Raw genomic sequence first — 19,650 nt, forward strand, 5'->3', positions numbered from 1 at the left:
GGAGGCGTGGCCCAACGGCTGGTGGGGGGGTCTGAAACCACTTCCAGCTGACAGGGGGGGCTGTGAGTATTACTGGCCGCCGGAAAGCAAGCGATCCCGGCCGCGATATTACGAATCCCACTATGGCCACGCCAAGACCCGTCCTTCAATAGCATTCACACACTACTACTGGCCAGGCGTCCATGCTTACATGTTCAGGTCATATCCCCTGACCCTAACAAGGTTAAATGCCAACCAATCGAGCTGCTTCGTAGGGCGGGTCTTGGCGTGGCCATAGTGGGATTCGTAATTTTGCATCCCGGCCACCGCCAGCTGGCTGTCACCTAAGACTGGAGCTTCAAAGTCCGACAACATATCGGAGCAAATGTGCAATTCCTTATATTTTGAGAAAATAATCTGAAACCCTTTCTGATTCAAAGCCTACTAGCCCACTGCTCCAGAAATCTGATAGTCAGCTCAGGTTGCACTTATAGGCTACAATTAAACTGTTTCTGGTTTGATATCTCGTTATCTTGTATTTGTGTGAATGTAGTCTAATGTAAGGCTCTATATTTCATTTTGAGGTATACAGTATTGGGGATTTAGTATTATGTAACATTTCATATTGCACTTTCTATATACAGTTTGGATACTGTATGTAAGATTACATTTTGCTTGGACAACAGTTGCATAGCGATGTGCCCCGGCCCCGGGCAAGGTAAGGAGACAGCGCTGTAGCGGCTTCTCCAGCAGGCTGAACTGGCTCCCTCCCTCCCTCTCTCCCTCCCTCTCTTCCCCGGGGCCGGGCCACATCGCTACGCAGGGAGAGTGGGGGCAGTTGCAACACTTTTTTTCATTTCCTTCAGTTTCTCAGCAACCGTTTGTATTAGAAAGACAAAAAAATATATTTTAAACCCATATATGTCACCTACCTGCCCAGACTGCTGCAACATGTGTACATATGATAATATGGAAGTAATTTGAACTTAAATGGACCCTGAAAAATGTACCGAGGGGCAGTTGCAACAGTCATTTAGATGTAATAAAACTCATACTTCGGCATAATTATTCAAATATTTTTTTAGTTTATTTGAGACCAGAGTTATTAAACCACTGAATTGCCTTTTATGTCAATTTTATCTAATTGTCATTATTGTTGTGGACAGTTGCAACACCATGTGTGGACAGTTGCATAGGGGGACTCATCGTTGCAACGATGCGTTGCAACTGTCCCCCCCCCAAAAGCCATCTTAAAACTAGGTACTGAAGTCTGTTAAGAGCTAAGAAACTGCACATTTAAACTATATAATGATAAAGATCATTAAACAGTTAGGCAGTATGACAAAAAAATCTGGTCGTAAAAAAAGTTCCTTTTTCACTTTGAATTTCAGTTCTCCCATAAGGAACGATGACATGCGGCTGTTAACTTCCAGACGGATGGAGGGGCCTACTGAGCATGTGCTAGAGCTAGAGCTAGAGTCTAGCTCATTCCTGATTGGAGAAATCAGCAATGTTGCAACTGCCACACGTTGCAACCGTGCCCACTCTCCCCCACTGTAGCGGCTTCTCCAGCAGGCTGAACCGGCTTCCTCCCTCCTTTCCTCCCTCCTTTCCTCCCTCCCTTCCCCGCCCGGGCCACATCGCTACCTGGATGTGTGACGGCTAGATGAAAAAAAAGGGGACACGCCGAATCTCTACGAGCCGCAGCCGAGCCGGGAGATTCTAGAATTGATTGTTTTTTTCGTCTGCTATTTCTCCTCTAAATTCATTTCTGAGACTGTTTTATGCAAGAAATTAACTGTGTACAGTTTGAATATGGGCAGTTTTACAAAAATGTATGACCATTTGCACATTTGCTCCGATATGTTGTCGGACTTTGAAGCTCCAGTCTTAGGTGACAGCCAGCTGGCGGTGGCCGGGATGCAAAATTACGAATCCCACTATGGCCACGCCAAGACCCGCCCTACGAAGCAGCTCGATTGGTTGGCATTTAACCTTGTTAGGGTCAGGGGATAGGACCTGAACATGTAAGCATGGACGCCTGGCCAGTAGTAGTGTGTGAATGCTATTGAAGGACGGGTCTTGGCGTGGCCATAGTGGGATTCGTAATATCGCGGCCGGGATCGCTTGCTTTCCGGCGGCCAGTAATACTCACAGCCCCCCCTGTCAGCTGGAAGTGGTTTCAGACCCCCCCACCAGCCGTTGGGCCACGCCTCCTCATTTAAACTGACACCTGTCACTTCTAAATGAAAAGCTTAATGTTAAATCGAAATGTAAAAGGTGAATCTTAAAATGGCAATGTCAAATGTAAAACGTAGAATTCAAAAGATAAAATGTCAAATTGAGAATTATAAAAGGGAAAGGATAAATAAAATGATTTATTTTTTCCTATTTGAGATTTTAATTTAAGTATTTCCATTTAAGCTTTTACATTTCACATTTAATTATGGCATGATTTTTCCAGGTAGCGTAGTAAAATAATACTACTTTTAATTTGATCTTGCTTCGTTTTCTCTTTGGACTTTCAATTTGAATTATGAATAAATATTTCCTCCATAAACTTCTGGATTTTTTAACAATCTAGTTCAGTTCACAGAAAAAAAACCCTTGCCGTTCAACATTCATGTACAGTCTAAAGTCTGCAGGTGTGGAGTAACGTGTGTTTGTGTAACCTAAAACATTATTATTCAGCCCAAGTACTACTATACAATGGGATGTAATAGAATATGATAGAATACAGAATAGACTAGTAACAATGTTACTTATTTACCAAATGGGAAAACACCGAGTCTGGATATAACTATTTTCACTGTGGTCTCAAGTTATCATTAGCTGTCTGCCCACATCAACGTTATCCAATCAAATCACTCACACGCGGGGCGGGAGCTACCGCAGCCAATAGGAATCCAGAGTAGATCCGGGTTAGAGCCTGTTTGAATGTGGCTTGGAGGATAAAAAGCGAGCCGTCATGTTGACGTCCCTCCCTCTCCGTCTCTGTGCGTCGGCTAGGCTGCTGCTGCACTCACCCTGCCCGGAACAACCACCTGAAAACAACCATGTCTGAGAAACTTCCCTTCAAAGTTGGTCAGTGTCAGTATAACGTTAGCTCTTTCTTGCGTTCCTGCTAACGTTAATTCGCTAGCATGTGGTGAATATAGTATGGCGTTGTTGTCATTTAGCAGGTGTTTAGCATATATTGTTGTTCGTTTCAGTCATTGTAAGCTTCTTACTTGTACATGTTAACCTTAGGGTACTCGCAGTTTGCAAAGTGTGTTTAAATCTGAGAGTAAATCGTAATTTAACTGTCGTACTAGCGCCGAGCATGGGCTTCAGTGTGAACAGTAACGACGCCCACGGCCTCTGGGTATTGTAGTTCATTAGCGGAGCCAGAGGCGGATGCCGGATAGCGTGACTGTGTTTGCAAACTACAGTTCCCGTGATGCCTGACTCCTCGCCGCCGTTTTTACATGAGTGACAGGAGCAGGCAGAGACTGAAGCTGCACTGTGTGCAACTTACGTACCGTAGTGATACTGGGACTGCACGTGGTCCTCATGTGGAGCAGCTTTGAGAGCTAAATGCTTTTGATTCAATGTTTTGAAATGCTATATTATAATAAGGACCAGAGGGAATATTCCGCAAGGTGTTTCTGTCCGGCTTCAGAAACGGAGAAGCACCAAATGAGGGCGAACAATTTAAGTTACAAAAACAACAACCCAAGGGGTTTTGCATTGAACAAAATTAAACAAATGCACTTTTAAATAAATAAATGAATAAATAAAGAGCGCATTGCCTTCAGTAGAGGAGGAGGGGGGGGGGGGAAATCACCAGAGGCCTCACGGTACGATATCATCACCATACTTATGGCACAATACGATATTATTGCGATTTTAAACATATTGTAATACTCTGTGATATATTGCAATTATTACCTTTTTTCAACTTCAAATTGTTCCCAATTTCAAATGATGAAACTTATTCAACATCTGTTTTATCTAAAAAGATAAACTACTGTTTGTTCATCTCACTTAAATTTTATTGCTGCAAAATGGGATTGTCAAGCAGACAAACTGACCAACACATATATAATAATAGATCCATACTGGGCGTCTGTGTATCGATACAGTATTGCCTCGGAAAATATCGCGATATAACTTATTTATTATTATATAACTATGCTGTATGGATGTTTTCCCCCACCCCTAGCCTTCAGGTGGAAATACCAGGGAATGCATGCAACATGTGAGCTGCTGTTGGGCATTATCCAGTAAAATAACTGCAGTTGTAACACTGCAATCATTATCTGCCAAACGTGACATGTGTTGGCCGATGTGAAGCAGCTGGTTAGAAGTTGGACAATGTCCTGCTAACAGAAGAGCTCTGGGGCAAAGTCTACACCTCTCCGTTACTACCCTCTGACTCCAGCAGGATCACTCATTTACTTCAGTCCATTGGGCCTCATGTTGTCTGTAGACCAACCTTGCACTTTGCCTCGGCCATTGAAATGTAGCAGTGACGATTGTTATGATTTAGGCTATGTTTAGTGGGTTGGCAGCAAATAACCCAGACGGCCGTGACACGCCGACCAGACGGCCGTTACACGCCGACCAGATGGCCGACCAGACGGCCGTGACACGCCGACCAGACGGCCGTGATGCGCCAACCAGACAGCCGTTACACGCCAACCAGACAGCCGACCAGACGGCCGTGACACGCTGACCAGACGGCCGACCAGACGGCCGTTACACGCCAACCTCAGAACACTGAAGAGACGAGACGTAATACGTCTCCATAACAGCAGGCGGCGCTAATCTGGATTGTCGCCCAAAAATGAAAACCAGCAGCTGATTGGACAAACGCGTCACGTGGGTCTGGCTGCTCTGGAAATTCACAGCCAAATCTGACAAATCTTTTAAACTGACCTTTGTTGATCTAAAATGTTTTCAGAAACACGTTTCGGTGAACTATTTTAGTCCAATATGAGATCGTATTCTGAACGAGCCGCCATGTCGGTCGGTTTGAAATTCTCGGGCAGGCAGACCCACGTGACGCGTTCGTCCAATCAGCTGCCGGTCAAGGCTTTGTAGTCAAGATGGCGCCCGTTTAGTGTGAGTAGGGTCCATCGTTCCACACTGAACTTTTTGACCGTTTTTAGGGGGTCATCGGGGTACTTTCAGTGCGTTATCATTATACTAATAGTGACTTAGCGTGGGACAGAGGCGGCTCATTTCGAGATACGTAGTAATGAAACTACTATTTAGAAGATTAAGTAGTCCCTTTGAGCCAGCTGTGTATCTCTATGCACAGCGAGGTTCACGCTGACCCTAACCCTTCAGCTCCGCTACCAGCCAGAGAGCTAACGCTATGCTAGCAAGATCCAAAGTCAATAACGTTGTGTACAGTTGGAAATCAGTAACAATAACCTGACAGTATGTTGAACAACAAGGCTGGCTATCAGCCATGCTATTGTCCCCAAAACAATATAACGACTTTTACAAACAATTTTATACGTGATGTGTAACGTTACTGACGGCCGCAGCCTGAAGTAGCGCCCTGAACAGTGAATGGGATGTGAGCTAACGTTATTCACAGTCTTCAGTTCAGAGGGGCAGTATAACTTACTTCTTACAGTGTGTGTGTGTGTGTGTGTGTGTGTGTGTGTGTGTGTGTGTGTGTGTGTGTGTGTGTGTGTGTGTGTGTGTGTGTGTTAGCTCCATCCTGTGGTGTTCTGAGTGTAACGTGTGTGTGTCATCCTGTGCATTCATTCAGAACCGTAAACAGTCAGTTTTCACCGGTACTCCATTAGTAGGTGTCCTATAACAACTTTTTATGGACACCCTGCAGCCAATCAGAATTGAGTGTTCACCCAGACCATGGTATAATTTAAGTTAAACATACACGCCTTGCTTTGTTCTCTTTTCAAAGGACTGGCCTGATATGAACTCTTGGCACAAAGTTGACTTCAGTCATGAGGACATGCATACCTAAATCCTAATACTGTACTAGGTGGCTTTGGATGGGATTTAAACCCAATATTAGTGCTGTGTTCTGGTCATGTAGCTATACACAGTCCTTCCAGAAAAATGTGGAGTTTTTTTGTGATTGTTGCGGGTAAAACTCCTTGATTATGCGTCACGTTTTCTTAAAAAATGTGATGAATATGCGGGATATTTATGCAAGTTTATGCGATGAAATTGCGGGAACTTGCAAAAACTGCAGTTTCATCGCGGGGTTTGCAGCTTTTCGATGTTCACGTCACGTAATTACGTCACTTCATAACGTTCCCATGGCAACAGGGGAAAACGGCTGCTCTTGTGTGAAGTAAACGCAACATTTTTCAACTTTCTGCTAAGATATATGTGACTTTTTTGCAACGAAAACGCGGGGATTATGAAATCATGCAAGCCCCGCATATTTTGCGCGGAAATCGGCAATTTATGCAGCGAAAGTGCGGCGTGTTTGAATAAATGCGGCCTCTGCATAAATATGCAGACTTTGGCTGATTATGCGTTGAATTATGAGATCTCATGATCACGTTTTCTGGAGGGACTGTATACAGAACCACACACTGATTCACATATGATGATAGTTAACTCAACTGAGTGCTGTTTTGCTGCGTTTTTTTTTGCGTGTCCCCCTCGTGGCAAACTCCGCCACAGCCTAAATGCACTACCTACACCGTCTGACGCAGGCTGTGTGAATTGCCACTAATCCTGTCAGGAACTGGCTTGAATGAGCAGCCAGCTGGGAGCAGCCAGGCCAGAGGTGTGTTTTCCCAGGCTGCAGCCTCTGGTGGAGGGGGTGGACTTTGGTCCTGCACCCTGGGCTACACCTGCAGCGTTGAGGAGTACAGCCCGACTGATGAAGGGTTTTTTAAGGCCGATGTCGATTACAAATATTTGGTGATTTAAAAATCTGATATATTGGATTTTTAAATGTATATTGGCTGATATATATATTTTTTTAAAATCCATAAACACGTAACAAAACAGATTTCCCTAACATGAGTTATTTATTTATGTCATTAAAAATAATATGATAATGCAGTTTAGGGGTGCACCGATCCAATATTAAGATCGGATATCGGTCCCGATGTTGGAAAAATAGCTGATTGGGGATCGGAAAAATGAACAGATCCACAGGCCGGTCCAGGTTTGTTATCTTATTCCCTCTGTCGCACGTGCGTCGCATGCTGGAAGAGATGAGTGTACAAATAAATAAGAATCCAATACATTACATCTGTTATTTTGTCTTAGTTAGGAAAGTCTGGTGCCTTTTTTATGGCGGTTTTCCATCACATGGTGCCTGCTCGACTCTCTTCGACTCTACTCGCCTTTTTTGGTTTTCCATTATGAAAAAAAGTAACACATGGTGGAAGATATACAGTATATATTATTAATTCAACAACGGTATCAGATCGGTATGGACAGATGCACAAAGCCCAGGTATCGGGACTGAAAAAGTCGGATCGGTGCATCCCTAATGCAGTTAAAAAATAAACTTATTCGTTTTATTGTCACAACAGAACATCAAAATATATTAAAGTTCTGATAAAATGTATAAAAATACCAACTTAAGATATGAAACTCAAAGGGTTAGTGAGTGTAGAGCGCCCTCTGGTGGACAAACTCTGCAACGCCAACGCTCATCACATGGTTGAAGGGGGTTTCGTCCGTTTTTATTTTTTAAATATTCATTTATCGGCCGTTATAAATGCCGATACTGATAGTTTGGAAAAAGCCTAATATCGGCCGACTATATCGGCCTGCAGATGCATCGGTCGGGCTCTGTTGTGGAGCCTGCATTTTAGAACTGGCTTCACAGCTTTCTGTTGTCTTGACGGGCTGAGATTAGTGGGGAAGATCTGTGGTGTTCATGTGGTAATTCTGGTAAAACGGGTCCAGCTGCTGGTGATCAAACTACCTTTAGCTGGTGTTTAAGCTACACTTCCTGCGCTTGTGTTCTTTGCAACAACGTCTTAGTTTTTAGGGAGAGTTTTAGCTTTATAGGACGTGATCAGCAACTTGGTTGGGTAAAAACACGTTTTGTGTAAAGCATCATAGGGACGGCTAAAGAAACAGGAAGTGAAAACGAGAACCAGCCGGTGTTGTGTGCTGTCGATGCAGCGTTTCCCACAGATTAGAAAGCCATTCATGGTGGGGGGGGGTGTGTCCATGTCTACAGAACAGGACATGTACTACTGGTTGGACAGTATAAAATATATAAAGAGAACAGGACATGTACTGGTTGGACAGTATAAAATATATAAAGAGAACAGGACAACTTTTCTTTCTCTTCTCTGATTCGTTTTGTTGTCTCTGTTTCTTAACTTAAGCGGTCACTCTGTTGAAATATGCACACGTGGTACGCTCCATAGTGTTTGTCACGTAGTGGTACGCTCCGTAGGGTTTGTCACGTAGTGGTACGCTCCATAGTGTTTGTCACGTAGTGGTACGCTCCGTAGGGTTTGTCACGTAGTGGTACGCTCCGTAGGGTTTGTCACGTAGTGGTACGCTCCATAGTGTTTGTCACGTAGTGGTACGCTCCGTAGGGTTTGTCACGTAGTGGCCCAGTGGTACGCTCCGTAGGGTTTGTCACGTAGTGGTATGTTCCGTAGGGTTTGTCACGTAGTGGCCCAGTGGTACGCTCCGTAGGGTTTGTCACGTAGTGGTATGTTCCGTAGGGTTTGTCACGTAGTGGCCCAGTGGTACGCTCCGTAGGGTTTGTCACGTAGTGGTACGTTCCGTAGGGTTTGTCACGTAGTGGCCCAGTGGTACGCTCCGTAGGGTTTGTCACGCAGTGGTACGTTGCGTAGGGTTTGTCACGTAGTGGCCCAGTGGTATGTTCCGTAGGGTTTGTCACGTAGTGGTACGTTCCGTAGGGTTTGTCACGTAGTGGCCCAGTGGTACGTTCCATAGGGTTTGTCACGTAGTGGTACGTTCCGTAGGGTTTGTCACGTAGTGGCCCAGTGGTACGTTCCATAGGGTTTGTCACGTAGTGGCCCAGTGGTACGTTCCATAGGGTTTGTCACGTAGTGGCCCAGTGGTACGTTCCATAGGGTTTGTCACGTAGTGGTACGTTCCGTAGGGTTTGTCACGTAGTGGCCCAGTGGTACGTTCCATAGGGTTTGTCACGTAGTGGTACGTTCCATAGGGTTTGTCACGTAGTGGCCCAGTGGTACGTTGCGTAGGGTTTGTCACGTAGTGGCCCAGTGGTACGTTCCATAGGGTTTGTCACGTAGTGGCCCAGTGGTACGTTGCGTAGGGTTTGTCACGTAGTGGTATGTTCCGTAGGGTTTGTCACGTAGTGGCCCAGTGGTACGTTGCGTAGGGTTTGTCACGTAGTGGTACGCTCCGTAGGGTTTGTCACGTAGTGGCCCAGTGGTACGTTCCATAGGGTTTGTCACGTAGTGGTACGCTCCGTAGGGTTTGTCACGTAGTGGCCCAGTGGTACGTTGCGTAGGGTTTGTCACGTAGTGGCCCCGTGCGCTGACGTTGTACTAACATGTGCACGTGGCACGGTAACCACGGTAACTGGCCAATGAAACAGGATCATTACAGCGTTTCAAGCTCTAAATCAAACACAACGAAGCCAACGGACGGGACGCAGCGCTGCACAAAATAAACTAAATATTGCGTCCTTATTGGGACACTTTTGATATATTGCGATAACGACATTGAGTCGATCTATCTTGCACCCCTAATGTGTGACAGTTTAGCTGATATTGAGTTTTGCCAGACTCCAGCAAGCAGTGTTTAGTGCCCCTTGTGTTTGTTATATTCTCAAATAAAATAACAACTTTGATTAGTTGTCACTGAGCAATAACTCCTGTTAAACACAACATGTTTAAATTGGATGGTGTAATTTGACTCATCAGGAGGATCTCATTACTGATGTTTGGTTATGTTTTTTTTTTTTTAATTAAAACATCCCAGTTTGATTCTGCAGATTCAGTTCACTGTAGAAGGCTTGGCGAGAATGTTTATAATGTTTTAACATGCTGTTGTCTCCTCTCTTAGCTGACATCAGCCTGGCCGAATGGGGGCGCAAGGCCATTGATATCGCGGAGAATGAGATGCCCGGTCTGATGAAGATGAGGGAGCTGTACGGTCAGTCCAAGCCGCTGAAGGGCGCCCGTATCGCCGGCTGCCTCCACATGACCCTGCAGACCGCCGTGCTCATCGAGACCCTCACCGCCCTCGGGGCTGAGGTGACCTTTACCAGCTCCTTATTCATATTTACTCTTCAAGGGAGCATCTACTGCTTTTTCATGACTTGAAGAAAAACCTGTTTCTACCATAGACACGTGCACATGTTAATGTACACATTAAAGGTCCCATGGCATGAAAATGTCACTTTATGAGGTTTTTTAACATTAATATGAGTTCCCCCAGCCTGCCTATGGTCCCCCAGTGGCTAGAAATGGTGATAGGTGTAAACCGAGCCCTGGGTATCCTGCTCTGCCTTTGAGAAAATGAAAGCTCAGATGGACCAATCAGGAATCTTCCCTTTATGATGTCATAAGGGGAAAGGTTACCTCCCCTTTCTCTGCTTTGCCCACCCAGAGAATTTGGCCCCCCCATGAGAAAGAGAGAGAGACATCATGGCTTTCAAACAAGTGAAGCATGGCAGTTGGTCAAGGCCCCTCTCCTCTTCAATAGCATTAAAGCTACAGACACAGAAATGGTACATCCTAAGGAAAGCTCATTGTGGGACTGGCTCTAGTGGCTGGAATTCTGGACCAAGGCTGAATTTAGGGAAAGAGACTTCAGATACAGTATTAGGGGACCACTAAGGCCTATATAAAGAGACTTCAGATACAGTATTAGGGGACCACTAAGGTCTATATAAAGAGACTTCAGATACAGTATTAGGGGACCACTAAGGCCTATATAAAGAGACTTCAGATACAGTATTAGGGGACCACTAAGGCCTATATAAAGAGACTTCAGATACAGTATTAGAGGACCACTAAGGTCTATATAAAGAGACTTCAGATACAGTATTAGGGGACCACTAAGGTCTATATAAAGAGACTTCAGATACAGTATTAGGGGACCACTAAGGTCTATATAAAGAGACTTCAGATACAGTATTAGAGGACCACTAAGGTCTATATAAAGAGACTTCAGATACAGTATTAGAGGACCACTAAGGCCTATATAAAGAGACTTCAGATACAGTATTAGGGGACCACTAAGGTCTATATAAAGAGACTTCAGATACAGTATTAGGGGACCACTAAGGTCTATATAAAGAGACTTCAGATACAGTATTAGAGGACCACTAAGGTCTATATAAAGAGACTTCAGATACAGTATTAGGGGACCACTAAGGTCTATATAAAGAGACTTCAGATACAGTATTAGGGGACCACTAAGGTCTATATAAAAGCATCCAAAGAGCACCATGTCACGGGACCTTAAATTGACAGAGCATATGTGACGTCACCCATTGGATGTTTTGTCCATTAATATTAACAGTCTATGGTTTCTACCAGGGCAACGTGATACATTTTCAAGTCCAGTTAAACTTTTTCATAGAAGTGTATATGTTGGTTAAATCGACTTTCATCAGAGAAGAGAGCGGTTTGGTTTTACTTTGCTGATGATTTCATAGCAGGAGCTGCCCAGTATAACTTCTGTTATCTTCTACCTTGCTAAACTGCACTACAGCAGGAGAGGGAGGGAGGGAGGGAGAGGGAGAGAGAGAGAGAGACTCAGTGACTCAGTAAATGGGATTTTCTCTCTGCCTCAAGGCCGGTGTGTTCATGATTGGTGTGTTCTGTTATCATGTTTTGGTCTGTCTGACCAGGACTGGTTTCATGCTGCGGGAACCAGCACTCTGACAACCAACAGAATAAATAACTGCTCTCTCCGTTATCAGTGTGTACACTCCGCTCGGCGTGAATTTTACTTTCCAGTACCTAGGTTACTGGGAGGAAACGGACTGTAAAACCCACTGTTGCATGCCTCTGGACAGCATTTGACGATTTCCTTCAAGCCTCAGCTGAGAGATCAATTTCAAATGATCGGTGCCTAGTTTATTGGGAGAAACCTGATGGCTTTGAAACCAACTTTTACATGCTTCTGTACAGCATTTAGATTTACTTTTTTTGGACCATTTCTTTTTGGAGATTGTATAGAGTATGTGTGTTCACAATGTAATGGCAGTTTATTAATTTCTGCTTCCATAAATCTGTAATTGAAAGATTTTGATAATTTATTATAATTATCATGACGTTAACGCAGAGTGAACACTCATCCAGATGGTCTCTGGTAATTTTAACTTCATAAAATGGGGCAAAGCACATACACTTAGGGATGTCATGATACCAAAAATCTAGTATTCGGTACTGATACCAACAAAAGTACACAATACTCGATACTTTGCTACCGAAGAACCGGTTCTCGTGACATCCCTACATACACTTACCGGCAATTTCCACTGGATGCGGAACGTCTCCGGAACGTCGACGGAGTCATTAGGTTTCCATTAAAGTCAGTGTGTGTATTTCCACTGACTGCAGAACGTCTGCGTCCCGACTCCGTCCCAGCTCCGGCGGTCCCAGCCCTCCGGAGCAGATACCAGAGCTTCTGTTGTTGCCGGACGCCGGAGAGCTCCGCAGCAATTCAGCACACGGCAGATAGTGGGGACAGGAAGTCGAGCACAGAAACAAAATAAACATCCGGTTACTTTTCAAAGTAAAATCCAGCGTGCTCACGGCGGATCATATCTCCTGCACTACACCTTGAAAACACAGCTCAGAGTAGTTTCCCCTCTACTCCTCTGGATGGAAACTAACTGGTGGTGGTTTTGTGGTTCTGTTTATAGAAACTACATCCTGTTATATCGCGCGAACATACGTGAACTCGCGAGATCTCGTGGTCGGTTGGCCGCAGCCGTTACGCAACAAATCCAGACCTGGTGGGTATTGACGGACGGCGGAGCACGCAGCCGTTCCTCAGCGGAGCCGGTCTGCAGACGTTCTGCATCCTGTGGAAATCCACGGTTAAGCCTTGATACAAATCTGGGCTAAGGTTTTACAAATACTGTTTTTAAGAGGAGTTTTAGTTACGATGAATGACAAGCTGTTTCTCACCAAATATTATTATTGCTAGAGCTGGGCAGTATATGGATATTATATCGATCGTGATATTAGACTAGATATCGTCTTAGATTTTGGATATGGTAATATGGCATAAGTTTAGTCTTTTCGTGGTTTTAAAGGCTGCATTACAGTAAAGTGACGTCATTGTCTGAACTTACCATTAACTTCTAGCTGCTCTATTATTTGCCTCTACCCACTAGTCATTATATCCACATTACTGATGATTAGTTATCAAACATCTCATTGTGTAAATGTTTTGTGAAAGCATCAATAGTCAACACTACAATATTGTTGCGGTATCGCTATCGAGGTATTTGGTCAAAAATATCGTGATATTTGATTTTCCCCAGATCACCCAGCCCTAATTATTGCTCCCATTATGGTATGTTGTTTGACTTAATGCCCCTTGAGGCGTTGCAGCCCAACTGTCGTGTTGCAGCTGTGTCACAAGGCGGCAGAGAGAGACGGTGGTGGTCTGCACTGAGACTCAGAAACACACGGAGGACTCGGAGTGATTCCCTCCACCGACAGTTACAACACAAAAGGTGTCCTTCAGCCGTGAGGTTGTTAGATTACCCACTGAGACACATGGGCCTGTCAGACCTGGCCACAGTTCTTCATAACCTCCAGTTACTGCTGAAATCCATCAGGGACCAGGTTACCTGAGTTCATGTAAATACGCTGAACCATTGGATGGTTGTCAAATGAGCTTCTATCATAGCTTCAATTCACTGCCTCATAAATTAATTCTATTACTAGTAGAGCCCGACTAATAAAGGACTTTTAAGGCCGATATCAATACAAATATTTGGTGATTTAAAAATCCGATATTCCGATTTATATATTAAAAAAAAAAAAAAAAAAAAAATCCATAAACTCATAACAAAACAGATTTCCCTCACTAAATTAATTCAATTAATTAATATATTAATGCAGTTTAAAAATAAATTTGTTTTATTACCACAACGGGAACATCAAAATATATTAAAGTTCTGATAAATAAAATGTATAAAAATACAAACCGACAGGGATGTTGTAGAGCGCCCTCTGGTGGACAAACTCTGCAACGCCAACACTCAGAACACGGTTGAAGGGGGTTTCGTCCGTTTCTCTTTCATTTTTTTAATATTTATTCATCGGCCGTTATAAATGCAAATACCGATAGTTTGGAAAATGCCTAATATCGGCCAGGCTCTAATTACTAGTAGATTATAGAAGATTAGGAAATTAATACACAAGAACACATTCAGTCAAATGATGAAAGGTAGTTCAGATGCTCACTGAGTTCAGTCTTCCTCCCCCTCCTGACTCTCTCTCTTCCTCCCCCCTCCTGACTCTCTCTCTTCCTCCCCCCTCCTGACTCTCTCTCTTCCTCCCCCTCCTGACTCTCTCTCTTCCTCCCCCTCCTGACTCTCTCTCTCTTCCTCCCCCTCCTGACTCTCTCTCTTCCTCCCCCTCCTGACTCTCTCTCTTCCTCCCCCTCCTGACTCTCTCTCTTCCTCCCCCTCCTGACTCTCTCTCTTCCTCCCCCTCCTGACTCTCTCTCTCTTCCTCCCCCTCCTGACTCTCTCTCTCTTCCTCCCCCTCCTGACTCTCTCTCTCTCTTCCTCCCCCTCCTGACTCTCTCTCTCTCTTCCTCCCCCTCCTGACTCTCTCTCTCTTCCTCCCCCTCCTGACTCTCTCTCTTCCTCCCCCTCCTGACTCTCTCTCTCTCCTGACTCTCTCTTCCTCCCCCTCCTGACTCTCTCTCTCTTCCTCCCCCTCCTGACTCTCTCTCTCTTCCTCCCCCTCCTGACTCTCTCTCTCTCTCTTCCTCCCCCTCCTGACTCTCTCTCTTCCTCCCCCTCCTGACTCTCTCTCTTCCTCCTCAGGTTCAGTCTTCCTCCCCCTCCTGACTCTCTCTCTTCCTCCCCCTCCTGACTCTCTCTCTTCCTCCTCAGGTTCAGTCTTCCTCCCCCTCCTGACTCTCTCTCTTCCTCCCCCTCCTGACTCGCTCTCTTCCTCCCCCTCCTGACTCTCTCTCTTCCTCCTCAGGTTCAGTCTTCCTCCCCCTCCTGACTCTCTCTCTTCCTCCCCCTCCTGACTCTCGCTCTCTTCCTCCCCCTCCTGACTCTCTCTCTTCCTCCCCCTCCTGACTCTCTCTCTTCCTCCTCAGGTTCAGTCTTCCTCCCCCTCCTGACTCTCTCTCTTCCTCCTCAGGCTCTCTTCCTCCCCCTCCTGACTCTCTCTCTTCCTCCTCAGGCTCAGTCTTCCTCCCCCTCCTGACTCTCTCTCTTCCTCCTCAGGTTCAGTGGTCGAGCTGCAACATCTTCTCCACTCAGGATCACGCTGCTTCTGCCATCGCCAAGACTGGCGTTCCAGGTAACGCACGCCACCTCTGTGTATACGGTGTCTAATCACCTGGTCAACCAGCTGTGTATTAGGAGTTTCAATCTCTCTTGGCAAGAAAATACTTTCCTTAACCCTCATGTTGTCCTCTGGTTAAATTTGACCCATTTTCAAATTTATTTATTTTTATAACCGCAAATATGGGACGTCGAAATAAACGCTGAAAATGTAAAAAAAAAAAAAAAAAACACAAAGACTTAACAGTAGGAAAAACAACATTTTTCAACATTTTTATGGCTTTTTCCCTGACTTTTTATGACTTTTTCAATGTTTTGGGCACTTTTTGACGTTTTTGGGCTCTTTTCCTAAAGGTTGTAGGTCTTCTTTCAGTGTTTTTGACACTTCTGAACACTGAAAGAAGCACCCAAAACGTCAAAAAGTGCCCAAAACATTGAAAAAGTCACAAAAACGTCTGCGAAAAAGCCATAAAAATGTTGAAAAAAGTGACAAAAATGTTGGAAAAAAAACTTAAACATTTCTTTTTTTTCATGCTGGACCGGAAGACAACACAAGGGTTAAGTTTCCTTTCCAACTACATGCATGAAGCTGTCTGGAATTGTGACCATTGCGAGAATATGTCCGCACCGTACTGGCTATAATCTGAATTATCTTTAGGGCTGCAACTAACGATTATTTTCATAGTCGATTAATCTGTTGATTATTTTCTCGATTAATCGATTAGTTGTTTGATCTATAAAAATGTCAAAACATGGTGAAAAATGTGGATCAGAGATACTAGAAGATCTTCAGTTAACTGTCAGAGGAGAGAAGAAACTAGAAGATCTTCAGTTAACTGTCCGAGGAGAGAAGATACTAGAAGATCTTCAGTTAACTGTCAGAGGAGAGAAGAAACTAGAAGATCTTCAGTTAACTGTCCCAGAGGAGAGAAGATACTAGAAGATCTTCAGTTAACTGTCAGAGGAGAGAAGAAACTAGAAGATCTTCAGTTAACTGTCCGAGGAGAGAAGATACTAGAAGATCTTCAGTTAACTGTCAGAGGAGAGAAGATACTAGAAGATCTTCAGTTAACTGTCAGAGGAGAGAAGAAACTAGAAGATCTTCAGTTAACTGTCCGAGGAGAGAAGATACTAGAAGATCTTCAGTTAACTGTCCGAGGAGAGAAGATACTAGAAGATCTTCAGTTAACTGTCCGAGGAGAGAAGAAACTAGAAGATCTTCAGTTAACTGTCCGAGGAGAGAAGAAACTAGAAGATCTTCAGTTAACTGTCCGAGGAGAGAAGATACTAGAAGATCTTCAGTTTACTGTCAGAGGAGAGAAGAAACTAGAAGATCTTCAGTTTACTGTCAGAGGAGAGAAGATACTAGAAGATCTTCAGTTTACTGTCAGAGGAGAGAAGATACTAGAAGATCTTCAGTTAACTGTCCCAGAGGAGAGAAGATACTAGAAGATCTTCAGTTAACTGTCCCAGAGGAGAGAAGATACTAGAAGATCTTCAGTTTACTGTCCCAGAGGAGAGAAGATACTAGAAGATCTTCACATTTAACAAGTTTTAATAAAAAAATGACTCAAACGTTTAATCGATTATCAAAATAGTTGGCGATTAATTTAATAGTTGACCACTAATTGATTAATCGATTCATCGTTGCAGCTCTAATTATCTTTTTCTCTCCCTTTTGGCGTTCTCCACACCAAGCTGGTGTTTCTCTCAGCCTTTTAGAAGCAGTCTCCAGAGTAGTTAAATCTAAAATGTGCTTTTTGTGTTAACGAGGAAACTATAAAAGTAAGTCTGCAGTTGGTGCTGCGTGGCAGTAAAGTCTTTCTGTTTTCATTTGATCAACAAATTGGTAGGATTATATTTGGATTATATTAAATCAGCCCATGGGATTCAATAGAAACTGGTCTTAATTACCTGAATTTACACACATGAAATATCTGAAGCTTCCAGATGCTGTGATTTGGTGCGGTGATTTTTCAATGGCTAGGAAATAAAAAGAGCATTTCAGATTAAAAAAAAAATCCTCCTCCATTTTATTTTACGCCAGTTAAACTTTTTCTATGAGATAAAACAATCACTACCTATCTGTGTTTGGGTCAGTTAGGCCTAGTCTTTGTTATTTTGGTTTCTTCATTCATATAAAGCATAATAAACACACTTTGAATTATAGGCCAAGATATTTTAAATATTAAAATACTTTAAACAAATAAGCCAATGAGGGAGAGGGAGAGAGAGTTGAGATTATTGAGATTGAGCTGCTTTCTTATTGTTGAGGTGATTCGGTGTGGGTCGAGCTCTTGATTAAAATTACCTAAAATCTCTAGTGTTGTCACAGACGTAGCCAGCATAGTGTTGTACCAGGTCAATTTGCATGTTGGTGTCCCAGTTTGGGCTTCAATCTGGCACTTCTACGTGCACTGCTGTACACGTTCATCAAATGTTGGCTGGTTAAAGTGAACTGATGTTATAGAGGTCCGTTAAAACACACGCTATCAGAGCACACGTTGGGTTGTGATGGACAACAGCAGAGAGAACTAGACTCACTTGCGGTTTGGGAGTTCCAGGTGAAGTGGTAGATGTATGGAAAAGTCCAGGTGAAGTGGTAGATGTACGGAAAAGTCCAGGTGAAGTGGTAGATGTACGGTAAAGCCAGAAGCTGAATGAACTAGAACGTTTTTAGCGTTAGGCGTATATACTGCCCCCGTCAGGTCCGTAAGGATTGCATTCCCCATTACCTACGGTACTGTGGAAAAATGAGAACTGGCACGCTTTCAGAATTTTGGTACCGAAGTACGGGTTCTTGTGACATCCCTACATGCTCAATGGTGTTTTTTGCCTCCAACGACTCCTTACAGGCAGCTAACCCTAAACATAACCATTGCCGCGCTGCGTGGAAGGAGCCGTTGGGGGCAAAACACACCAAACACCTCTCTGCATACACTTAAGCCTTGATACAAATCTGGGCTTTGGTTTTACAAATACTGTTTTGAGTTTTAGTTATGATGATTTTCCCACTCTGTAACATTTCAATTAAATGTTTAAGCTGTAGAGTTTTGGACACTAGATGGCAGCAGTGGTCTGACACCAGCTGGTCCACAGGGAAACTTCTTCATTCGTGTTACAACATTTTGAATTCCTAGCAGATATATTTTCATACAGTGCATAACCTTATTTGTTTGTATTTTAAGAGTTTCCAAGATTTGTTAGTTCTCTATCTTGGAGCTGTTTCCTCTTATTTGTGTATACATGTTTGACTTAATGCCCCTTGAGGCGTTGCAGCCCAACTGTCGTGTTGCAGCTGTGTCACAAGGCGGCAGAGAGAGACGGTGGTGGTCTGCACTGAGACTCAGAAACACACGGAGGACTCGGAGTGATTCTCTCCACCAACAATTCAGAAGTACTGCCAGTGGTTGGGACTATTCTCACCTGGGTCTCAGAAAGAAGGCACATAAGTAAATCTGTCCCTCTCTTTGTGTAGTGTATGCATGGAAAGGTGAGACCGATGAGGAGTACGTGTGGTGCATCGAACAGACTCTGTACTTCAAGGACGGCCAGCCCCTCAACATGATCCTGGACGATGGAGGGGACCTCACCAACATGGTCCACCAGAAGTATCCCAAACTGCTGGCAGGTTGGTTTGCTTACACACACGGTTTTATTATCATGAGGTCGCTGTTGATTTTCTCCCGTTTGCTAGTTTAAGTAGGGTTTAGAAAAAGGCTTAAAGTGCCCATATTATTGAAGAAAATTTTTTTCTGGGATTTGGGGAGTTATTTTGTGTCTCTGGTGCTTCATACAAACTTGGAAAAACCATCCATGCTGTTTAGAGTGAGATATGGTTTCTGAATGTGTCCTGCCTTCAGTCTCTGGGTGAGCTGGTCAAAATCTGCACGGCTTTCTACGTCACTAGCCGAGACGAGGGGGCTAGGAGGCTAACGGTTAGCATGCTAGCTCGTTCTCAATGGCAACCACTGCTACAACACACACTAGTTCACCCTAATCTACAAAATAAATTGTTTAGAACTACTTCCATGTCCCTGTTCTGCAGGTATTCCACACAAAGTTGGAAGTGTGCCCTCGTTTAGAAGAAGTCTCCCGGCTAATCCTGCCTTGTACTACTGAAGTTGGAGAAACAGCTAGCTAGCTCATGTAGTCCTTACCTAGCTACTGATCATGTGATCTTACCTAGCTACTGATCATGTGATCTTACCTAGCTA

The 19,650-nt window shown here is 44.0% G+C and overlaps 1 protein-coding gene and 2 non-coding genes across 3 annotated transcripts in view; all 3 read left to right on the plus strand.

The window, feature by feature from the left end:
- Positions 1-2,891: 2,891 nt before the first annotated feature.
- ahcy (adenosylhomocysteinase) overlaps positions 2,892-19,650 on the plus strand; it is a 28,453-nt gene continuing 11,694 nt past the window's right edge. The window contains exons 1-4 of the mRNA XM_031301369.2: positions 2,892-3,063; positions 9,997-10,187; positions 15,374-15,449; positions 18,912-19,064. Of these exons, the coding sequence (XP_031157229.1) occupies positions 3,036-3,063; positions 9,997-10,187; positions 15,374-15,449; positions 18,912-19,064 (448 nt within the window). The 5' untranslated portion in view covers positions 2,892-3,035. The remainder of the gene's footprint in view (positions 3,064-9,996; positions 10,188-15,373; positions 15,450-18,911; positions 19,065-19,650) is intronic.
- LOC116051151 lies at positions 13,487-13,620 on the plus strand. Its single transcript, XR_004105286.1, has one exon. It is a non-coding gene; the product is annotated as a small nucleolar RNA SNORA17 (small nucleolar RNA).
- LOC116051152 lies at positions 18,691-18,824 on the plus strand. The gene has a single exon (XR_004105287.1). It is a non-coding gene; the product is annotated as a small nucleolar RNA SNORA17 (small nucleolar RNA).

This window comes from Sander lucioperca, chromosome 6, assembly GCF_008315115.2.
Source record: "Sander lucioperca isolate FBNREF2018 chromosome 6, SLUC_FBN_1.2, whole genome shotgun sequence".
Classification (NCBI taxonomy): domain Eukaryota; kingdom Metazoa; phylum Chordata; class Actinopteri; order Perciformes; family Percidae; genus Sander; species Sander lucioperca.